The sequence below is a fragment of the Protopterus annectens genome, chromosome 2.part2, assembly GCF_019279795.1.
Source record: "Protopterus annectens isolate FY-2018-M chromosome 2.part2, PAN1.0, whole genome shotgun sequence".
NCBI lineage: Eukaryota > Metazoa > Chordata > Ceratodontiformes > Protopteridae > Protopterus > Protopterus annectens.
This window is the reverse complement of record NC_056730.1, coordinates 534101985-534122931: the sequence shown is the minus strand read 5'-3', so window position 1 is coordinate 534122931 and position 20947 is coordinate 534101985. Positions and strand designations below refer to the sequence as shown.

General features: G+C 41.9%; 1 protein-coding gene across 1 annotated transcript in view; it reads left to right on the top strand.

The window, feature by feature from the left end:
- Positions 1-20947, top strand: part of LOC122795967 (rho-related BTB domain-containing protein 2-like) — a 1395721-nt gene that overhangs the window by 862435 nt on the left and 512339 nt on the right. The window contains exon 5 of the mRNA XM_044064449.1: positions 1462-2489. Coding sequence (XP_043920384.1) covers positions 1462-2489 — 1028 coding nt within the window. The remainder of the gene's footprint in view (positions 1-1461; positions 2490-20947) is intronic.

The following is a 20947-nucleotide window of genomic DNA, read 5'->3' as shown; positions in this document are numbered from 1 at the left end:
TTGTTTTACAGTTTGCAGACCTGACCAACTATCACCAAGTATCATAGAGGTTAGCATAATGGTTAAGGTGTTTACCTTAAAAACGAAAGGTGCAGGGTTTGATTCTCACATGGGGTAATTGGGTAGGCTTAAAATCACTCAAAAAGGCAGTTAGCTTAGTACTAACGTATGAACTCACAGCTGTGAGCACGAGCAACTGTTTCTCTGATAGATTTTTCATATATATTTTTGATAGATTTTTTATTCCATTTTATTTTAAATAGGTTTATCATTTGAGGTGACTAGACTTATGTACATATATATATATATTCTCAAGGCTTTGGTATTTTTTTATTTAGGATTTGTTGTTTTTGTACTACATTTTCTTGAATAATATGTAATGTTTTTATTCTTAGTTAACTTTTAATTTTTAGTTGCTTTTCCCACTTGACACACAAACCGGAATAAGTTCTAATAGACGAAAGTGATTTATGTTTAAAATGTTTCTGAATGTTTGTAGAAAAGATTTCTAAGGAATTTTGAAGACATAGGTTAACTTTTCTTTTTTGATACTGCAATAAAATGCTTTCAGGTTTAGTTTAGTTTAACGTATCTTGGAATCACAGAGATTGAAGTAGGGCAGCACTTTGTCAGATATCACACTGGTGTATGGGGGAAGGGATAATTAGCAAGTAAACATGCTAATTGCCTTTTACTAGACAGCTACCCTAGTAAACCACTCCTATGCTTTTAAACAGGTATATAAACAGAATGGTGACTTCTATACTTTATTCTGTTTTTTCAACTACTATTTGGATCGCTTGTTTGTGTGCTTTTAATAAAGAAGATTTAAAGAAGGCATTTCTACCAGCTGCTGTTAGATTGGATATTCACAGTATGTTTTTTATTAGGTGCCTGAACTCTAGGGAATCTTAGATCTTCCACACAGAGACGTTTCCTCCTTATTTGTTTTTGGACCCAGTATATTGATGAGGGAGGGACACCACGGAAACTGTTTGTTTCAGTTGACAAGATACCCTGACTCCATGTAGAAAATGAGAAAAAGGTGTTTGATTATGATTACAGTGACACTGAAATGAGAAAAAAAATAATTATTTGTAGGACTCACACCCCCAGAGCCTTCATACAAGGGGAGACCCTTTGCTTCCTCTTTCTAATATAAACAAGTGTAAGGTCACAACAGCATGGGGAAAGAAGTATCCCTGTGATACAGCAAATTCAAATAAATGTATTCTTGCTGAGTCAGATTTGAAGAATTGTATTCCCCCTCCTCCATCTCAGTGAAAGCAACTTCTGCCCAGGTGATACTTGAGTACCTTTAACTACCAAATTATAGTATTGTTGATAAACAATGATATAGCAACGTTACTTTGGTTAAAAAAGTCCTCAATGCTGCTTCTTATGAAACTTCTCTTTCATTGTTTGTCTTTTCTGATATTATTTTTATTATTTGTTTTGCAGACCAATTAAGCCTTCAGACATCTTGCCACCAGAGAAGGGACATGAGGTGGCAAAAGAACTGGGCATCCCTTACTATGAAACAAGTGTGGTTGCCCAGTTTGGAGTCAAAGATGTATTTGACAACGCCATCAGGTCTGCTCTCATCACCAGAAGACACCTCCAGTTTTGGAAGTCCCATCTCAAGAAAGTTCAGAGGCCTTTATTACAAGCTCCTTTTCTTCCACCCAAACCACCACCACCTATTATTAATGTTCCTGACCCACCACCAACTAACGGGGAAGGTCTTGTGTCTCTCTACTGTAACCCTATTTGTACTGATGTTCTGTTTATTCTCCACAGTGGTGAGAGAATCTTTGCACACAAGGTTTACTTGGCAACGTCATGCTCCAAGTTCTATGATCTGTTCACAATGGACCTCACAGAAGAACCATTAAACCACGGTTGGGAATCAGAAGGTGATAATAGATTTGATGACCAGAATGTTTCTTTGGAACGTAGGTGTGTCAAAGAGCAGGCCTCTAGGACTAAAAGCTTAGACATCGATAAAGATGGTGGAGAAAGCAACTTGCAGAAGGCCCCATGGACTACACTCAGGACTTCCAAAAGTGACAATGCTTTGAGACAGGCATTGCACAAAAGTTCTACAGCATGGACTCTTAAGCCAGGAGTGAGAGGCAGGATGCTGATGAACTGGGGACGAGGGTTTATCAGTATGCACTTAGATCAAGTAGAGGACCCAGTGACAAAGAAAGAGAAACTGATAACTGTGGTCACCTTGGACTGCTTGATACAGCTTCGTCCTTTTCAGGTGGTGCTGAAATACCTGTATACAGGATTCCTGAGTGAAGTCCAAGCTGACTTAATGCAGGTGGCCACTATAGCAGAAGTACTGGAGGTTTTTGACTTGAGGATGATGGTGGCGAATATCTTAAACCGTGAGAGCTTTATGAATCAGGAGATTACCAAGGCTTTTCATGTTAGGAGGGCCAACAGAATCAAAGAGTGCCTAGCCAAAGGGACTTTTTCAGGTAGGTGTATTTGGAAATATTAGCAGATATCTTGATAGCTGTGACAATGATGTAGATGTTTACAAGGAATGTGATACACAGAAATAGTGCATTCATGTTTCGGTTGGACATATTCCTGTGTAGTAAATGTCATGTTTGCTGTAGAGCTATTTGTGTTAGAGGCAACATTAGTAAAATTTCTTCTTCAGCTGTGTGACAGACTCTAAAGCAATGACTTTGTTTGCAGTATGACCTTTGATACTGCCTTCATTATATCAAGTATTGTGTTAGCTTTCCTTTGTCATTTTTTTCTTGTCTCTGATGAAGAGCACAGTATTGCACAGTTGTTAGAACATTTCATGCCATTGCAATTTTCTGTCTGAAAGATTAGTTAACATAGTTGCCCGAGCATTGGTATATTCGATAGATTTTCAGTATTCTTAGCAGGATACTTCCCATGTAAGAGTAGTACTACAACAGTGATCTATCCAGACACCTACTGTTACGGTAAGTTCTTACACAACTGTACTTTCTCATTTGTTTGAGCCTGCTGCAGAGCTTTTGGGATGACTGTCACAGTTTTTCTCCAGTGTGTGCCATTTACTTAAGCATTCCAACATGGATATCAGAGTTCAGAATAGTTCTAGGCTCTTTTCCTCTTAGGGGTATGTGAACCTATCAGTAGTGATTCTTCCTCTAATGTTTGCCTATTGGAATACAGTAATGGAGGCTCTCTGGTGCCTTGTTTTTATTTTTTAGCAAAGAGAGTGAGAGCAGATAAAGCATATGCTGTACCTTCTGGGTTCATAACCATATATTTTCATCCAGACATAACAGTGGGGTGCATAATTGCCTTCTTTATGGCCCATACTTCACTAACTCCCTCTACATCACCATCCTATCATCATGTTTATAAAAGACCATCAGAATCTGAAAGGTCGATAGAAAAATGTTTTTAGTCTGTGTTAGGTTTGTATGTCATTATCAGCTTTGGCCAAATTTTCCAATATCATATTTCAAAGACTTGGTGAGAGCCTGTTGCTGGCCCTTCAGTGGCTTTTCTTTGACAGAAGCATGGCTGAAACAGTCCAAAGAAATGTAGTAAGTCTCTAGTATGCACTTAAATGCTGAAAAATTTTCCTTGCAGTTTAGCACCGTGCGTGGATGACCAAGGTACAGTAATTAGGAAATTCCCCAAGACAGGAAAGATAATTACAAATTTCCTTATACTTTGTCATTTTCCCGGTACCTGTCCTCACAGCTGGCCCACTGTTGCAGAATGGTTTCTGACTGTAGCACTGCAACCCTGTTTGAATTTGTTATCCATATGTTGAAAGAAGGTCTGAGCCTTGGAGGGCTGGTCATGTAATGTCCTGCTTTCCTCTTCTGCAGGAAAGGAGAAGGAGTTTGCTTTTAAGAAAGGCTCCCGCTAGCTAATGGAAACTGTGGACTTGTTTGTAGATACGTTCTCTAATTACCCCGTCCCTATGTTCTTGTTGATCTCACTTCATTTCTGTGCAGTAGAAGCAAGAAATGATTACCATTATAAACCTGTCAGTTGTAGTATACTGGGTTATTGGCAGATTACTTTATGTTCTCCACAGTTCCCCCAATGGGCACATATGCCTCAGTATTTTTTTTTTCATTAGAAGATGCAAGATATCCCTTATGCAGATGACATTTGGGTAACTTATGCCATTAGTAAATGGAAGAGAAGGTTGGTGATTTTGATAGTAGCATAACCAGTTTCAGGCATAAGAACCCCATACTGTCTCTGGGAATGTCCTGCTTACTGTGATTTCAGTAAATCTCCTACAAGAACACTGTTACCCTACTGGTTCCCCATGTCTGTAATGTTGCTGTGGACCCCCTTACTCAAATATCTCATAATTCAGCCTGAGACAGTATAGCCTTGTGGAATTTGCCGAGATGTCGTGTCCCACATAACACTGGTTAAGAACTATTTTTTTTTCCAATAATCTTACTAAGAGCACCTGAACTGCTTAAAGCTGATGGAGGAGTGGGTCATTCCTAAAGTTCTACTGTTAGCCCCCCACCAAACACACACATTCACACTAACTCTTAAGTCCGCTGGAGAGGTTATGTGACTGACAAACCTTCTGGGATTTCCGATTTAGTTTTTAGTAGATAATAATCAAATTAGATTATTTTCAAAAAGAACTACGCAAACCGGATCCAAACAAAACACATGGAGGAGACAGAATTAGTGCTAATGACCTGATAGCACTTCAGCAAGAACTTACAGTACTATTATATCTATTATTTACTGGGCCATATAAATATGGGGAGAGACCTCAAGATTGGAGATGTACTTATTAAACCTGTCTTTAAGGGAAAGGGGAGTAGGACAAACACAGAGTCATACAGACACTTAAGTTTACTTTCATGTTATGTAAAAGTAATGGAGAAGGTAATATTGGATAAGTTCTTGTAGATCTGGAAAGGTTGAAACTTGATACCATATATCAGCATACGGATTCACTTCATAACCTCGAAATACTGAAATCACGAATTTCAGTATCTCGAGGCTATAAAGTCGAAATAGCAAAATATCGAAGTAAAGAAACCGCAAAATTTGAAATGTCGACCGTTGTAAATAATTTGTAAATGTCGAACGGTAGTTCAATTGTACATATTGCAATACATTGACTTCTCGCTGTTACCAAAATGACTGAAAATGCTCCAGGTACATTGGGAGCGGTGTACTGGCCTATAAGTTCACAAAAGGGAAGATATGTCCTGCTTTTAGACGGATTCGTAATGCATCGTGAAAAAGTAGTTGAAGAAAAGACATGCTGGTGCTGCAAATGGAAACAAACTATGAAATGTAAAGGCAGAGCAATTACCATTAGTGTTCCTGATGGTGAAAGACTACAGAAAACAGTGCAACATTCCCATGGAGGTGACCCAACAGAAATGGAAAAGTACAGGGTATGTGATGATATACGGGTACGATCCAGAGTATCCCGTGATAACCCCTGTATAGTTGTTGATGATGTTTTGGCGTCAACTTTCGCTGATGTAACACCAAGCCTTCCAACACGGAAGGCTCTCATCCAGCATGTAGGTCGGATACGTAGAAAACATGTAGGGAAAGATAAAGTATTCTGCATAAATGACATAAATATCTCTGACTATCGAACGAAGAGTGGTCCCTTTATAACTACAAGGATGTGTGATAGTTCTGCTGATACAAACGTCATTGTGTTCACTACACAGCAGAACCTAGTTGATCTTAGCACTGCAACAATATGGTTAGTGGATGGTACATACTTTTATAAGGGGATTATTTGTCGACAACTATATAGCATACATGGTCTAGTGCATTATGGTGGATTCCACAAAAGTGTGCCCTTATTATTCTGTCTAATGACAAAAAAGACATTGAAAGCCTACAACTTTATGTGGAATTGTGTTTTAAACCTGCTAAATAAGGAAGGTTTAGAACTACAATTGAAATATATATTAAGTGACTTTGAGATTGCCGCCAGGAGAAGTGTACATTTGAATATGCAGGGAGTTCTGTCCGAAGGTTGCCTGTTTCACTTTGGGCAAAATATCTGGAGGAAGGTGCAACAGTTAGGTTTATCACACTTATATAACACTAATATGTGTTTCCAACTACATGTGAAGTGTTTGGTTGCATTGGCATTTGTACCAGAAAGTGATGTCTTAACATGCTTTATGGCCATAAAAGATATATTTCCTGCTGAGGGTAAATCGTTAATACAGTACTTTTCAGACTGGTATGTCTTAGGCAAGTTGAGGAAATTCTGCACTAGAAGTACAGCATGTACAAGGTTTCCACCATTATTTCCAGCATCGTTTTGGAATGTACATGATTTGAACACTCTGTTCCTACCACGTACACAAAACAGTGTGGAAGCATGGCATCGTAGATTAAAGTCCCTACTAGGTCATAGAGCGTGTGATCTGACAGTACTGATGACCATGTTGGCGAGAGAGCAGGATAGAGTCGAAGAACTGCGTGTCAGAATGACTTGTGGAGCTGCACCATCTCCTAAACGGCGTAACTTTATTAAAAGGCATGCTCAGTTTGAAAATATACTAAGGAATAGGCAGTCGTATTCTCAAATTGACTTTCTGATGTCAATTGCTAGGCTCTTGAAAATGTGATTGGAATACAATGTACATATCTTTTGTGAACTGGTATTTACTTCGTAGCGTGTATGCTACTCTGTTCTCACATTATTTGCAGGCTTTGTGGCAGTAAATATGATTTATTATACGCTGACGTACGGCAGTATATTTCTGTACAGTAGCATCAGTGGAATGTATTACCGTCGTCAACCATTAACGTCTGTACTAGCGGAAGTACACTATAAGTTGTTTGCATTCGTTATGCCGTATCACAGATATGGTATTTATTAGCATGTATGATTCGAAGCCAGGATTTCGTTATGGACAATGCACATTTTAGGTGTGGATTAATGATATCTGTATTTACTTTCTGTTTTTCAGTTCCGTCGATTAAAGCTATGTTGATGGGTTTCGATATTATGATATGTACTACCGTTAACCTTGTTCGGTTATTCGGGCGTCGGTATTTTCTATTTCGGTATTTTGATTACGCGACATTTCTAGTCTTCGACTTTATAGCCTCGACATACTGAAATTCGACATTTCAGCATTTCGAGGTTATAAAGTGAATCCCAGCATACATATGTTGAAACTAGTTCTATTACCACCTGAAACACGATGTTCTATAACAATATAACAGCTATACATGAAAAATGGTACTGTGATGTAATTTATACAGATTTAACTTCAGCATTTGACCGAGTCGTACACAAAACGCTGACCAATAAATTGGAATAACTAGATATTGATGTACTCTTGATAAGCTTGATAGCTGCATGCCTTACAAATAGGGCATGGCATGTATCATACAACAACTGGACAGGTAAAATTCGGGTTCCTATTAGAAGACTGAAGACGCATTCTTTCAACCTTACCACCTGAAACACGATGTTCTATAACAATATAACAGCTATACATGAAAAATGGTACTGTGATGTAATTTATACAGATTTAACTTCAGCATTTGACCGAGTCGTACATAAAACGCTGACCAATAAATTGGAATAACTAGATATTGATGTACTCTTGATAAGCTTGATAGCTGCATGCCTTACAAATAGGGCATGGCATGTATCATACAACAACTGGACAGGTAAAATTCGGGTTCCTATTAGAAGACTGAAGACGCATTCTTTCAAATACGTCTTGTTCAAACCTAAAAGACTGAAATGCAAAATATCGAAGCAGCTTTTAAGCAAATTCTTTCCCTTGCTTGGCCACTTCATTACTTTGCAGTTTTCGGCACTGTAATGTGGTCTCGGAATTGATATATTTAAGTAGGGGTGTGTGGGGGGTGCAGCCCCCCCCCCACATCAGTGGGCTTAATGCAATGTTTAAAGTGTCTTGTTTTTTATTTATTTTTTGTTGTTTCTGACAGTTCGACATTGTAAGCTTTCGCTTACATAGGGTTGATTAATCGCCGTTCTTTTTCCAAGTGTTCGGTGATCTAATATAGAGCCTAAAATTCTCGGTTACAGTTAGGATGTCCCACAGCGCTCTTTCCATGGCCCATACTTGTTTAGGTCATATCTTTCAGATCTATCTTTTTTTTTTATCGGAGGTGTTCCACAGTCTGTATGACGATGACTTGAAATTGGATAAACTGATTACATATGCTACAGATAAGTTATGTCTACAAAAGAACTTGACTAAATTGAGCATTTGGGCACATGAGAATAATATGCTGTTAAATACATCAAAAACTGAGCATAGGAGATTTGGGAGACATAAATTGAAAGGTTAATATTTACTGTAGCACACAGTGATTGAATATAGGTTGTATAAAAAGATTAGTAATGTCTAAGAAATCAGCAATGGTGTAGACATTGTTTGTTAGTTATATTAGACCCAAACTTGAGTATGGAATAGCAATATTGAAAACCTTCTAAGAAATCAAACATGAGTAAACTGGAAAGTGTATAGCAGAAATATACCAAAGGCATCCATGGATGTGAAAATTTAAGTTGTTATGAAAGACTAAATTATCTGAATTTGTACGGTGTCTGTTACAGGTATCTAAAAGGAGATCTTATTCAGGTATATAGGGCAATTAGAGACAACTACCTCTGGAAATGTTTGGGGTTAACAAAAAGTACTAGAGAATCATTAGATAACCTATGTAGAAGATTCTGTAGGTAAGACAAGTGTCCTAACTGGTTCTCTGAGTGAACTGCTGATGCATGGAACAGACTACCAAATTGCATTAAAGCAAGCACTAATTTAGATATTTTTATAGAACAGCCTGGACACTTATGGTAACAACTGTTTTGGTATATTGGCAGGCTAGAAGGGCATTCATGCCTGTGCTTGAAATAATTGTGTGTATGTAATTGGGCAGTGCAAATTTTCTTATGAGAACCAAGGAGAAAAGCTCCAAGTATACACAATAAGATTTGATTCAGGCAGCTCTTTCAGGGTGTATTGAGTCTGGTAACACTGCTTTAGGGATCTCTGATTCTTTTGATGCTACTAAGTGCCTCTTGACTCCATTCATTCTTCTGATCCCCATGATTGTCTTAGGTTTTAATTGAATTTATTTAACCAAGTAAGTGAACTGATTGTTCTTGTACCTTTTCAGTCATGACCCGCGTAACAGTAATCTATAAATTCACTTTATAGCAGCCTGTCGGGCAGCTTTTTTTTTCTTAGAAGAAGAAACAAACCCAAATACCAGATCTCCCTCTCTCCCTGCAGACTTGGAAAGAAAATGCAGACTCCACTTAGACATTGACCAGATGTTTGGAATAAACACCAGATCACGAAGGTGTGAGGCAGAGAACATGATCAGCGAGCCACCATGCTGACTTCTTCTGGGTCCTTGATTCTTTTAGTTTTACTTGACACCCTGTTGTGGTAACCCTGCAAAACATCTTCAGACACTTCATTTTCTTGTGTGGTCCTTAAATTTGGTTACCATGTCAACTTTTGTTACCCTTACTGAGAACATGCACTGCTCACATTGCTGGGGGCTTCCTCAGTTTGGGAAAGTTATGTATGGTCACTGACTTTGTCTGCTGGGCACCGAGTGTTATTAGACCCTTCTGACACTGCTTATTCTAGCTGAGACCCCATATGGTGTTGTTTATCCTCCTAAGGGTACTGAATATGGTGATTTTTTTGGAGACATTTGACACTGCTAATCTCTTCTTTTAATTTGTATTATCCTGTACCCCTCCTGTGACGTCAGGGATACTCCTGTTGTACATAGCTGCCCATTCATTTTCTGTAGGGATAAGATCTGAGCAACAGTTTCCAGATAAGTGTTTCACTACAAGTACATTTCTTCTCTCCGTCCTACTAGATGTATCCCCCTGAAATCACTTTCATGCCTCTTTCCGTGGAAAGCATGTTTCTGCATATAGCCACTGGGTCAGTCTCTCATCTATATAGGTTCATAGGCAAGTACTAGGCTATCTGCCTGAAGGCATTTATAAGCCTAGCCAGAATGTGTTGACTTTAACCACCCCCTTAGATTAGTTCCCTGTGCCTCTGTCACGCAGAGCCACTGAAGTTATCCCCGGGGTAAATTTTCCGTTTCCCATCCACCCGTCAAGGTTTCTCTTGAAGAGTGTTAGTGAGGAGCTCTGCCTAATGTAGATTGGAATCTTGTTCCAAAGCATGGGAAGTCTCTGGGACAGGAATCTGTCCCTCCAGCACGTCCTATTTATTGTTGTGGTGAGGTTTAGATCCCTAGAGTGTGTGGCTCGGGGGGGGGGGTATGATTTTCTTTAGGTGGAGCATGCCCATCAATTCTGGGTTGGACATGGCCTTGTGTGTCAGGCAGAGATCACCTCCGAGTAGGCGGTATGCAGCCAAGTACAGCTGGAGTTTCTTCAGTCCAGCTGCATAAGGCATCTGTTTGAGGCCAGTGATCATCTTGGTAAGGTACGTCTGTGGTCTTTCTAGCTGTTACAGGTGTCTTGTAAGGTACATCCCAAATGGGGCGTTGTACTGTATGATGGGTCTGATGAGTAGAGGGGCACAATGACCTTTTTTGATCTGGATGCAAACACTTTTGTGATTAGGTGGGCCACATAGAAGGATTTTCTAACCACTTTGGCAATGTGATTATCAAAGGAGAAATTACTATCTGCTTGGGTCCCCAGATCCCTTATTATGTCTTTCTTATTTAGGGGACTACCACCTATGTGGTAGTTTGTGGGTACTTTGTTTTTTCCAAAGGGGATGACTATGCACCTTTTGGCATTTAGCTTGAGGCCTTGATTTTGATACCAGGTATCCGTCTCAGTGAGACCCTTTTGGAGGATGTCTGTGTCAGCCAGAGAGTCGATTATAGCCCCTAGTTTGCAGTCGTCTGCGAACTTGGTCAGTCATAGTCCTCCTGTGCTTGCCTGTACCTCTGAGAAGTATATGCCAAACAGGAAGGGCCCTAGAACTGAGCCCTGGGGAATGCCACTTCTAACCACTCGGACCTAGCTCCCAAAACTCTCACCATGTGGGTTCTGTCCGTGAGCCTGTTGGCAACCCATCTTGTGACATAGTGGTTTATGTTCAGGCTGCTGAGCTTGTTTATAATACCAGAATGGGGAATGGTGTTGAAGGCCTTTGCGAGGTCTAGGTAGGCTGAGTGTACCACCTTTCCCTTGTCTGTAGCCTTGATAACCGTCTCAAAGAAGCCCACCAGGTTTAGGAGGCATGATCTGCCCTTAACAAAGCTAAACTGGGTAGGGTTCAGTGTTTGGAGGTTCCCAATGTCTCTCTTAATGAGTTCCATGATGATGCACTCCATAGCCTTGCAGACCAAGCTAGTCAGACTTATAGGGCGATAGTTCCCGGGTTCTATTGTGGCTTCACCTTTGTGGAGCATAATAACCGTTGCTGTGCACCACTCTATGGGTACGTAGCATGTGGAGAGGCTGAGTCTGAACAGTGTGTTTAGGTGAGGGGTTAGTTCATCTTTGAGCTCGTGTTGGACGCAGCCTGGGGCACCGTCCAGTCCCATTGATGCTGTGCTTTTGGCTGTGGAGAGAGCTGTTTTAACCTGAGTGTTTGTGATTTCAGGGGCTCTACATTCTTCTGTTATGGTTATGGGCCCTTTTGGGGGTGACAGGGGGGTGAAGTTTGCACTGAACCTGTCTGCCAGGATGTTGGCAATATCAGTCGGTTCAGTGTATTTTGTGCCATTCTGCACTAACTCCGAGCAGATCTGAGCCACTTAGATTCTTGACATAGCTAAAGAATGCCTTGTGGTTATCTTTGGAGTCCTTGGCAATTTTTCTTTCAAAGCCAGCCTTGGATGATTTTATGAGGGATTGTAGTTTCTTGCTGATACTGATCATGGATGTCTTCCCTTCTTGGGATTTTACTCTTTTCTGTACTAGTTTCCTCCTTCTGTTGTATAGCTTGTTTATGGCAGGGGTCTACCAGACTGGTTTCCTTTTCTTGGAGGAGTGCGTCTTGGTTTTGCTTGGGATAGCACGATCCATGCATTCTTGTAGGTGTCCGTAGAGTGCATTAGTAAAGGATTTTGCAGCTTGGACAGCGTTATCCTTTAGCATGAAGGCTTTGAAACTTTCCACCTCTGTCTTAAGTAACGTGAAGTTTGCTTTTGAAAAGTTTTTCACGGTGGTTTCCTTGACCGGGGGTGGGGGCGGAATGTGGATATCTAGAGTGATTTGTTTATGGTCAGATCTAACCCGCGAGGGATTGACCTCTGGTGTGAAACATCGGTCCCTCATGTTGGTGATGACTAGGTCCAGTATGTTGTCACCTCTGGTGGGAGTGTTGGCCAGTTGATCCAGGGTGTTTGAGTTTATAAATTCTAGGAAATGTTGGGCAAGGGAGTTAGAACTTAAGTAGTTCTCCCAGTTAATTTTTGGGTAATTGAAATCACCCAATAATAGGGTGTTTGGTAGGACCTTTATGTTTACCAGTGTTTCCAGAAACACGGAATGGGGGTCCTAAGACATGGTGGGTGATCTGTAGCAAGCTACAGTTTGAATTGCAGTTTTACCCATTGTTAGTTGCACGTGGATGATCTCTGAAGCATCGTGCTGTGCCACTAACCTGGAGGTGTGGGTATCCTTGATGAATATATGAATATGACAAGTTCCTCTTCAAGAATCCTACTGTGGATCCAGAGACCATTTCCCAAGGACCATAAGGCATTAAGGCTACTGCTGCCAAAAATCCTACCCCTTCTGATAGAGATTCTAGAGCCTTAGACAGATGGGGTAAGAAGGTATACACTTCTGCTACTTTGGCCATTAGGGCTTTAAATTGCCAGTTTCATATGTTAACGTATCAGCAGCGTATTATGGGACTACTTAAACAGAAAATGATGCTGATTCCTGACTGTGCTGAACACAAAGACTTGCAAGAATTAATGCATTCTGCAGAACAAGTTGGTAAACATACTTTGCAATGTGGTTTTGACGCTTTAGAAGCATCTTACAGGGCTGCTGTCACTGGTTCTGTACTTAGAAGGCATGCTTGGCTTAAGGAACAAAACTTACCAGATCATTAAAGCTAAATTACTGGATGATGCCTTAAACCAAGACCACCTTTTTGGCAACAAAGCAAAAGTCCTCAAAAGGATGGAGGAAAAAGCTAAATCTATGCAAACCGTTAAAGATTTCCTACAAAGTAGAGCCTCCCAGATTCAGCAGGCATTGGCCTTTTAAGAACTGGTCCTTTCCAGTCCCTTTCTGGCCTTTTCAGTCCAACCCCAGGAACAGTAGACGACCAAGACCACAGTCTCATGCTACGCACAGATCTAAGCAGTGGGGGGCTCCCACTTCCAAAGCAGGGAGTAGTAAGCAGCCACCCTACAGAAAAATGGCACAATGACTTAATGTTAACCCTTCCAAGCCCTGCTCAACTACCTGCTCTCTTAGGAGGAAAGCTCGCCCTGCATGCAAAAAACTGGGAACTCATTACCCAGGACAAATGGGTTTGAGCATAGTTTCCCAAGGATACCGATTCCACTTCCACACACTACCAACCCCAAGTGGTTGGCTAGATCTCCCCTCAGATCAATGGCGGAGGCCCAACAGCAGGTTCTCTGTCTTCTCTGTATCAGGGCTATTCATCCTGTCCCAGCAGAACAAAGGGGACAAGGTTTTTATTCAAGACTTTTTCTGGTACCCAGAAAAGACAACTCCTGGCATCCTATCCTGGACCTCTCTATTCTCAACACCTTTCTGGTGGTTCCAAAATTCAAAATGCTAACTTTTCAACAGCTTCTTCCTATGCTAGCCAAGGATGCCTGGCTGGCAACCCTAGACGTAAAGGAAGCTTACCTGCACATCCCAATAAGAGGATCCTGCAGACAATACCTACGTTTCAGGGCGGGCTCCATGCACTTTCGGTTCACTGCACTTCCCTTTGGCTTATCTACTACGCCCAGTGTGTTCACAAAGTGTCTAGCTCCAGCCATTGCATTTTGCAGGCAGAGAAATATTCAAATTTACCCATAGTTGGACGATTGTCTGATTCAGGTAGAAAGCCCGGAATTGCTATTATAACACCTGGCATTCGTAAAGAAACTTCTAACCTCACTGGGGTACACCATCAACGAAAAGAAATCTCACCTAGTACCCTGCCAACAGATTGTATTCCTGGGAGCAAGCTTGAACACAACTTCCCAGATGGCATTCCTCACTCCAGAGAAACAAGTTTATTTGACAACCTACTTCAAACTATTGGCCACAAAAACCCAGCTATCTGCAAGGAAAATACTGCAAGCTCTGGGGTTCATGGCCTCTTGCATTCTGCTAATTCCATATGCAAGACTGCATATGAGGAAACTCCAATGGTATCTAAAAAGTCTATGGTGTCAACATTCTCAGGATCTGGAAACAATGATTCCCATCATTCCTTGTCTAAGGACAGAGTTCCTTTGGTGGGCAGAAGCCTGCTACCACAACAAGGGACTCCCTTTCACTCTATCCCCTGCCGCCCAAACCCTAACAACAGACGCATCAGATTATGCATGGGGGGCTCACATGGCAGGGCAGTGCATTCAGGGCAAGTGGAACCGGAGACAGATGCACCTGCATGTCAATCAATAAGAAATGTTAGCTGAACAGAATGCTCTGACAGCCTTCAAAGACCATACTCTTCCAGGACAACTATTGGTAAAGACAGACAACACCACAGTTATGTGGTACATAAACGGGGGGAACCCACTCCTACTCTCTCTGCAGACTAGCCATGGCTCTGTGGAATACAGCCTTGATCTACCAAGTACACCTACAAGCGCAATTCCTGCTAGGCAAACTAAATTCACTGGCAGCCGACTTGAGCAGAAATCTCATGGACCCACACAAATGGAAACTAGAACCCAAAATATCCAACCTCTTGAGGAACAAATGGGAGACTCCAGAGGTAGACCTGTCTGCCTCCCCTCAGAACTACCAATTGAACAAATTTTGCACAAGAACTCCCCACAGTCAAGCTTGGAAAGTGGATGCCCTGTCCTTTACCTGGGAAAGCCTCTCGGTCTATGCCTTTCCCCCTTTGCCCCTCCTCTCGAAGGTTCTACTAGAGATCAAACAGGACAAGCCAAGGACATTGCACCAGATTGGCCACGCCAGCACTGGTACCCCCTTTTGAGCAGTATGACACTGCTACAACCATGGCACCTGCCTCAGACCCCTTCCCCGCTGTCCCAGCAGGCGGGCCAGATTCTGCACCCTCAGCTTCAAACCCTGAACCTTGCAGCTTGGCTAATTCCTTGAGCTCTCCTCTAGCATCCCCTCAGTAAGCAGGTGCTGGATATCATTCTGGAGGCAAGGAGGCCTAGTACTAGAAAATCGTATGCTGAAAAGTGGAAAAGATAATGTTCCTGGAGCCAGGCTCAGGGGATGGGCACAATGGTGCCCAGCTTACCTCATATTCTAGAGTGCAGATATGCTCCAGCGGCTTATCCTTCTCATCAATTAAAATTCATGCCTCTGCCATTTCAGCACATTGTAATACTGAGCCACCCCTCTTCTCTCACACCTTGCTAAAACAATTCCTTAGAGGGGCCAAAGATTTAAGACCCCCCCCCCCCAGGAGAGCTCCAACTCCAGCCTGGGACCTTAACTTTGTATTGGAAAAGCTCACTCTTCCCCCTCTTTGAGCCAGCTGCAACAGCAGAGTTGAAATTCCTTTCTTGGAAAACAGCCTTCCTTCTAGCCATCACTTCAGCAAGAAGAGTTTCTGAATTACAGGCCCTCATGGCAGTGGAACCCTTCATTATATTCCATGCGGATAGGGTTTCCCTCAGGACTAACCCTTCCTTTATGCCCAGGATGGTTTCTAGTGTGGCCCTAAATCAGTCCATTCATTTGCCTACTTTTTTCCCTAATCCACAAAACAAAGGGGAACGAATACTGCGCTCTCTGGACGTGAACAGACAACTTAGATTGTATTTGGACAGGACTAAGCCTCTTAGAAAATCTGAACAGCTGCTAGTTGGCTTTTCTGCAGGGGCAGCGGGGGAAGGCCATTTCAAAGCAAACCATTTCCAAATGGATAGCCCATTGCATTCATTTCTGCTACAAGCACCATGGAAAACCTACCCCACAGGGGATAAGATGACATTCCACTTGCATCTACCTCTACGGCATTTCTCAGAGGAGTCCCTACCAGGGACATCCTGGAAGCTGCTACCTGGAGCTCTGTACATACCTTCAGCAAGCATTACCACATGCCTATCTTTTCTAAATCCAGAGCTGGATTTGCCACAGCAGTCTTGCAGGGCATAATAGCTGGCCCTAATGCTCTTTGACTGCCTCCTACCTTCCTTAGCTTTGGGAATCAACCCAAATGTGATGACTGCAACAGTGAAACACGAAGAACATAGTACAGTTGTGTACACTTACCATAAATGTAAATGTTCGAGTGTATTCACTGTTGCAGTCATGGTTATCCTCCCCTCAGCCCCCTGACTTCTCTTGGCTCTACTTTTCCTTCTTGTTTGGCATATTTATTTTTTCTTGTGTATTTGCTTTTTGATGGGGGTGCACCATACATTATAATTGCTTCCTATTGTGGGGGCACCTGACATATGGGACAAGAAAAACTGATGTAATGGCATCGGCTGCATGTTTTATACCCCTGACAATCTGACGTCATGGAAGAAATAACAGCATCTGATGCAGAAATCCGAAGACTCTGGTATTCAGGCCGGCTGAGGGCTACCTGCAGGCAGATAACCCAAATGTGATGACTGCAACAGTGAATACACTCGAACATCTACATTTATGATAAGTGTACACAACTGTACTTTTTACTGATTATCTGGTAAGGTCGAATAGAGAGCCTTGTCCTTCTGTACAGTATAGGGGGGTCTAGTGCTAGGGTTTATAAGTGTTTGCTATGAGTTTTCAGCAAGTGCCGGGCTGATAAATGAATGGTTTGAGTGCTTAAGTTGAAAGTTTGCCTAGTTCCAAGGGAAAAATTGAAGAGACTTTGTGGAGCCGGAAATAGTTATACCCTAGCTAACCGGTGCTGCCCATTGCGCAAAACTGGGCAAATGTGATTTTTGTAGCAGGGAAAAGAAAGGGTGGCCGCAGTGATGCAGCGGTTAGCGTTGCACCTCACTGCAAGAGGCTCTCCGGTTCGATCCTCGGCTGGAGTGCCTTCTGTGTGGAGTCTGCATGTCCTCCCTGTGGTTGCGTGGGTTTTCTCCTGGTGCTCAGGTTTCCTCCCACATCCCAAAGACATGCTGTAGGTGGATTGGACACTCTAAATTGGCCCTAGGTGTGAGTGTGTGCATGTGTGTGCCTTCTGTGGAAGGTTGGGTGCCGGGCTGGCAACTCGACACCGTAAAACTCCACTGCCAATCATGAGCAGACAGGTGATCCGCTGTGGCGACCCCTAACCAGGAAAAAAACGAAAGAAGAAGAAGATAGCAGGGAAAAGAAAGACATAGAAATTAGTCCAAAATGGCCAATAGATTACTAATTTCTGGGCTGATACCACTCCTCCAGGGACAGATAGGCTGCTGAAAGCTCCCCTCTCTCACAGGTGAACAGAGAAACTTCCTTCTATCCAAGTAAGGTATTATGGGCAAACACAGAGATTTGTAAGTGATGTTTTGCCAAAAACAGTCTTTTCCTAACTTTTTACTACATTTATCTACTTAAATTAAAGAACCAGACTTCGACCTTAACAGATAATATCCATGCTTCTTGAAACTATCAATTGCACCAGGGACCAGATGAGTATACCTTGTTCAAGACTTAAAATTTGACACGTATAGCCTGAACAACATCACACAAAGAAATAAATGTCTTTGCCCCCATATGTAAAACAGTGCTGAAAATATGTTGGCTATTGCATTCCTGTTTAAAAAAACTTAAGAAATAAGTTATTAACCCCTATTAAATGAATTTTATTGTACCTCACAAAACAGTTAAAATTTTCTGTAATAGACTTGAACATTAATTCACTCTAGTGCACAAACTAAGTTTAAACAGTTTTCTAAAACATCCGTGCTACACTGTCATCTTCTCTACATGTTCAACTTTGCAAGTCTAAAAATATAATAATTACCTTGGCAAAAACATGTAGAGCTTCAGCATATGTAAACTGTGGAACATCTCTTCAGCAACCTATAGTCTGTCAGCCTATGAAAACATGTAAGCATATCATGAACCACTTCTGCTGTACCTGCATCTGCAGATGCGGCATTGCATAATTTATTCTTCATCCTGCCACCTTGATGCTGATTCATAAGCTTGCTTTTGTTGCACTGTGTCACCATGCCATTCATTTTCCCCTACGTTTTATCTCTCCATATAAACTACAATAATTGCAGAAGTCATCTAATGTACAGTAGCTGGTTATTGCATAATTCAAAGATGGATCATTTTCTGAAAGCTGACAAAAACATTAAATTGTCAACACTGTACGTAAAGTGCTGTTTCCTGTTTTTTGGGTTTCACGTGGGGGAGACTTTCTTTCTCATAGAAATACAGTGGGTGATAGTAGTCATTTTTTCCTTTGTGTATTTGCAGTGTCTTAAGACAAAAATTTTTCAGTTGTGTTGTCTTTAGTGGGTTTGTTTGCGGACAGATATCCTAAATCCATGCAAAACGTTTCACTTTAAACTTGATATGAGTAGTTTGTAAATTGATGCCAAGAGTGTAGTTTAGGAACGGTACTGAATGGCCATACCTGAGGAGGAATTTCACCTCCATAGAGGATGACATGTGGGCCAAGAATGTAGGTGGAAAAAAGTTCATGTCCAGAGTATGTAGGAGAGCACCCAGCACTGAGCTTTGAACTGCAGACTGTGGAAGAGGAAGGGTGCTATTTATTAAGAATCGGCCTTAAATTAGCTGGCAACACAAGTCGTATTTACTGAGCTTGGGTAACAGGGCATGGAATACAGTCAAATCACTAAGTGAAGCCATTGAATAGGACTGCTGAAAGGCTTTATTATGCATGGCTTTGTTGATAGACTAGTAAGGAATAAAAGTGCCATTAAGCTGATGTTCTGTCTGTACTGTCTACTTTGACTAGTTCAGTGGCTCGGTGTTTACTAGGCTAATGGCCGTGGACCCTTTACAAGCCTAGCCCATAGGATTACCTTGGCATCATGCCACCCAACCTTAGTTCCCAGTGCCTCTGTCAGGTAGAGCCACTGGAGTGATCCCTGGGGAGAATTTTCTATTTCCCATCTACTCATCAAGATCCCTCTTGAAGAGGGCCAGTGAGATGCTCTGCTTGACATGTATGGGAAATCTATTCCATAGCATGGGCAGTCTATGGGTTATGAACCTGTCCCTCCAGCTTGTTCTGTTGATTGTGGTAATGAGGTCGAGGTCTTTGGAGCGTGTAGTGCAGAGGGATTGGGATTTCCTTAGATGTAGCATTTCTAACAGAGCTGGGTCAGACATGCCTTTGTAAGTCAAGCAGAGATTGCCTCTAAGTAGGCGATATGAGACCGAGAATAGTTGAAGTTTTTTGAGTCTGTCCATATAGGACAAGTGTTTAAGGCCTAAAATCCTCTTTGTGAGATATTTTTGCGGCCTCTCCAGTTGTTGTAGGTGTCTAGTGAGGTACATGCCAAATGGGGCATTGTACTTGATGACTGGCCTAATGAGGGAAGAGTAGAGGGAGACAATGATCTCTTTCTTCTTGGTTCCAAAACCCTTAGTAATGAGATGTGCCACATAGAAGGATTTTCTGACCACAGTGGCAGTGTGGTGGTCAAAAGAGAGGTTGCTGTCGACCTGTGTTCCCAGATCTCTTATGGCGCCTTCTGTGTTCAGATATTTTTCAATTAGATTTGCAGCAACCACTTTATGCATTTTTGATAGGGTGCATAGTGAAAAATGCAGTTGGCAGTTCTCTGATGATGTATAGAGCAATTTTTGCTGATGAGAATGAAAATTCTGGAATGTACTGAATAATTTTTGCTAATGGGAATGAAAAGTACATATTTCTAATTTACCATTTCAAGGAGATATTTATTTGTAGGAGTGGAAGAAAAAAGAATCAGTCAGTTAGAAATTTAGGAAAAGACTGCCATGGTGGCGTTGTTGCCTCACAGCAAGATGTTCTCCCATTAGATTCTCGGCTTGGGTTAGGAGTGCCTTCTGTGTGGAGTCTGCATATCGTCCCTGCAGTTGAGTGTGCGTTCGAAAGACATGCGTTGAATGGGCATGCCTTCGTTGAAGGTTGGGCATCAGGCTGGCAACTCGACACCATAAAAAAAAAACTGCCAATCATTAGCGGACCGGAGTTCCGCTGTGGTGACCCCTAACCAGGAAAAGCCGAAAGACAAACAAACCATCAACTTCAGCACTCCTGTACAGAGGCAATGTTCTTCGTGTTTCAGTGTTGCAGTCATCACACTTGGGTTATCTGCCTGCAGATAGCCCTCAGTCTGCCCTAATACCAGAGTCTTGGGATTTCTGTCGCCTCTTCCATGACGTCAGGTTGTCAGGGGTATAAAACATGCAGCTGACGCTATTACATCAGTCTTTCTTGCCAAGAATGAGCCTGAAGCAGAAGCAGTTCGCAAGTGCTGGTCGGCCTCTACCTGAAATTTTCGTTTTTTCAAGTTTCAAACCAGAAAAGTACCCCACTGGGGATTTTTTTTTCTTGCTCTAACCGATGTCAGAAAAAATTAACAATTGTCTTGCCTGTGGAAAGCAAATACCTCACAGAGATTTTCATTCTTACTGCGTCACCTGTTCAGGCTCAGACCACAACGTCCCTAGCTGTCGGTTTTGTGCCTTGTTTAACGCCCAAACCATTTGTCGTCAGGCTATTTTTGTAGCTAAATTCTTTCGTTCTCATTCTCTCTCCGTATTCCAAAATGGCTTTGGTAAGCCATCCGACTACCGATCTTCCAAAATAGCACAAAGACAGAGAAAGACCGCATATGTCAA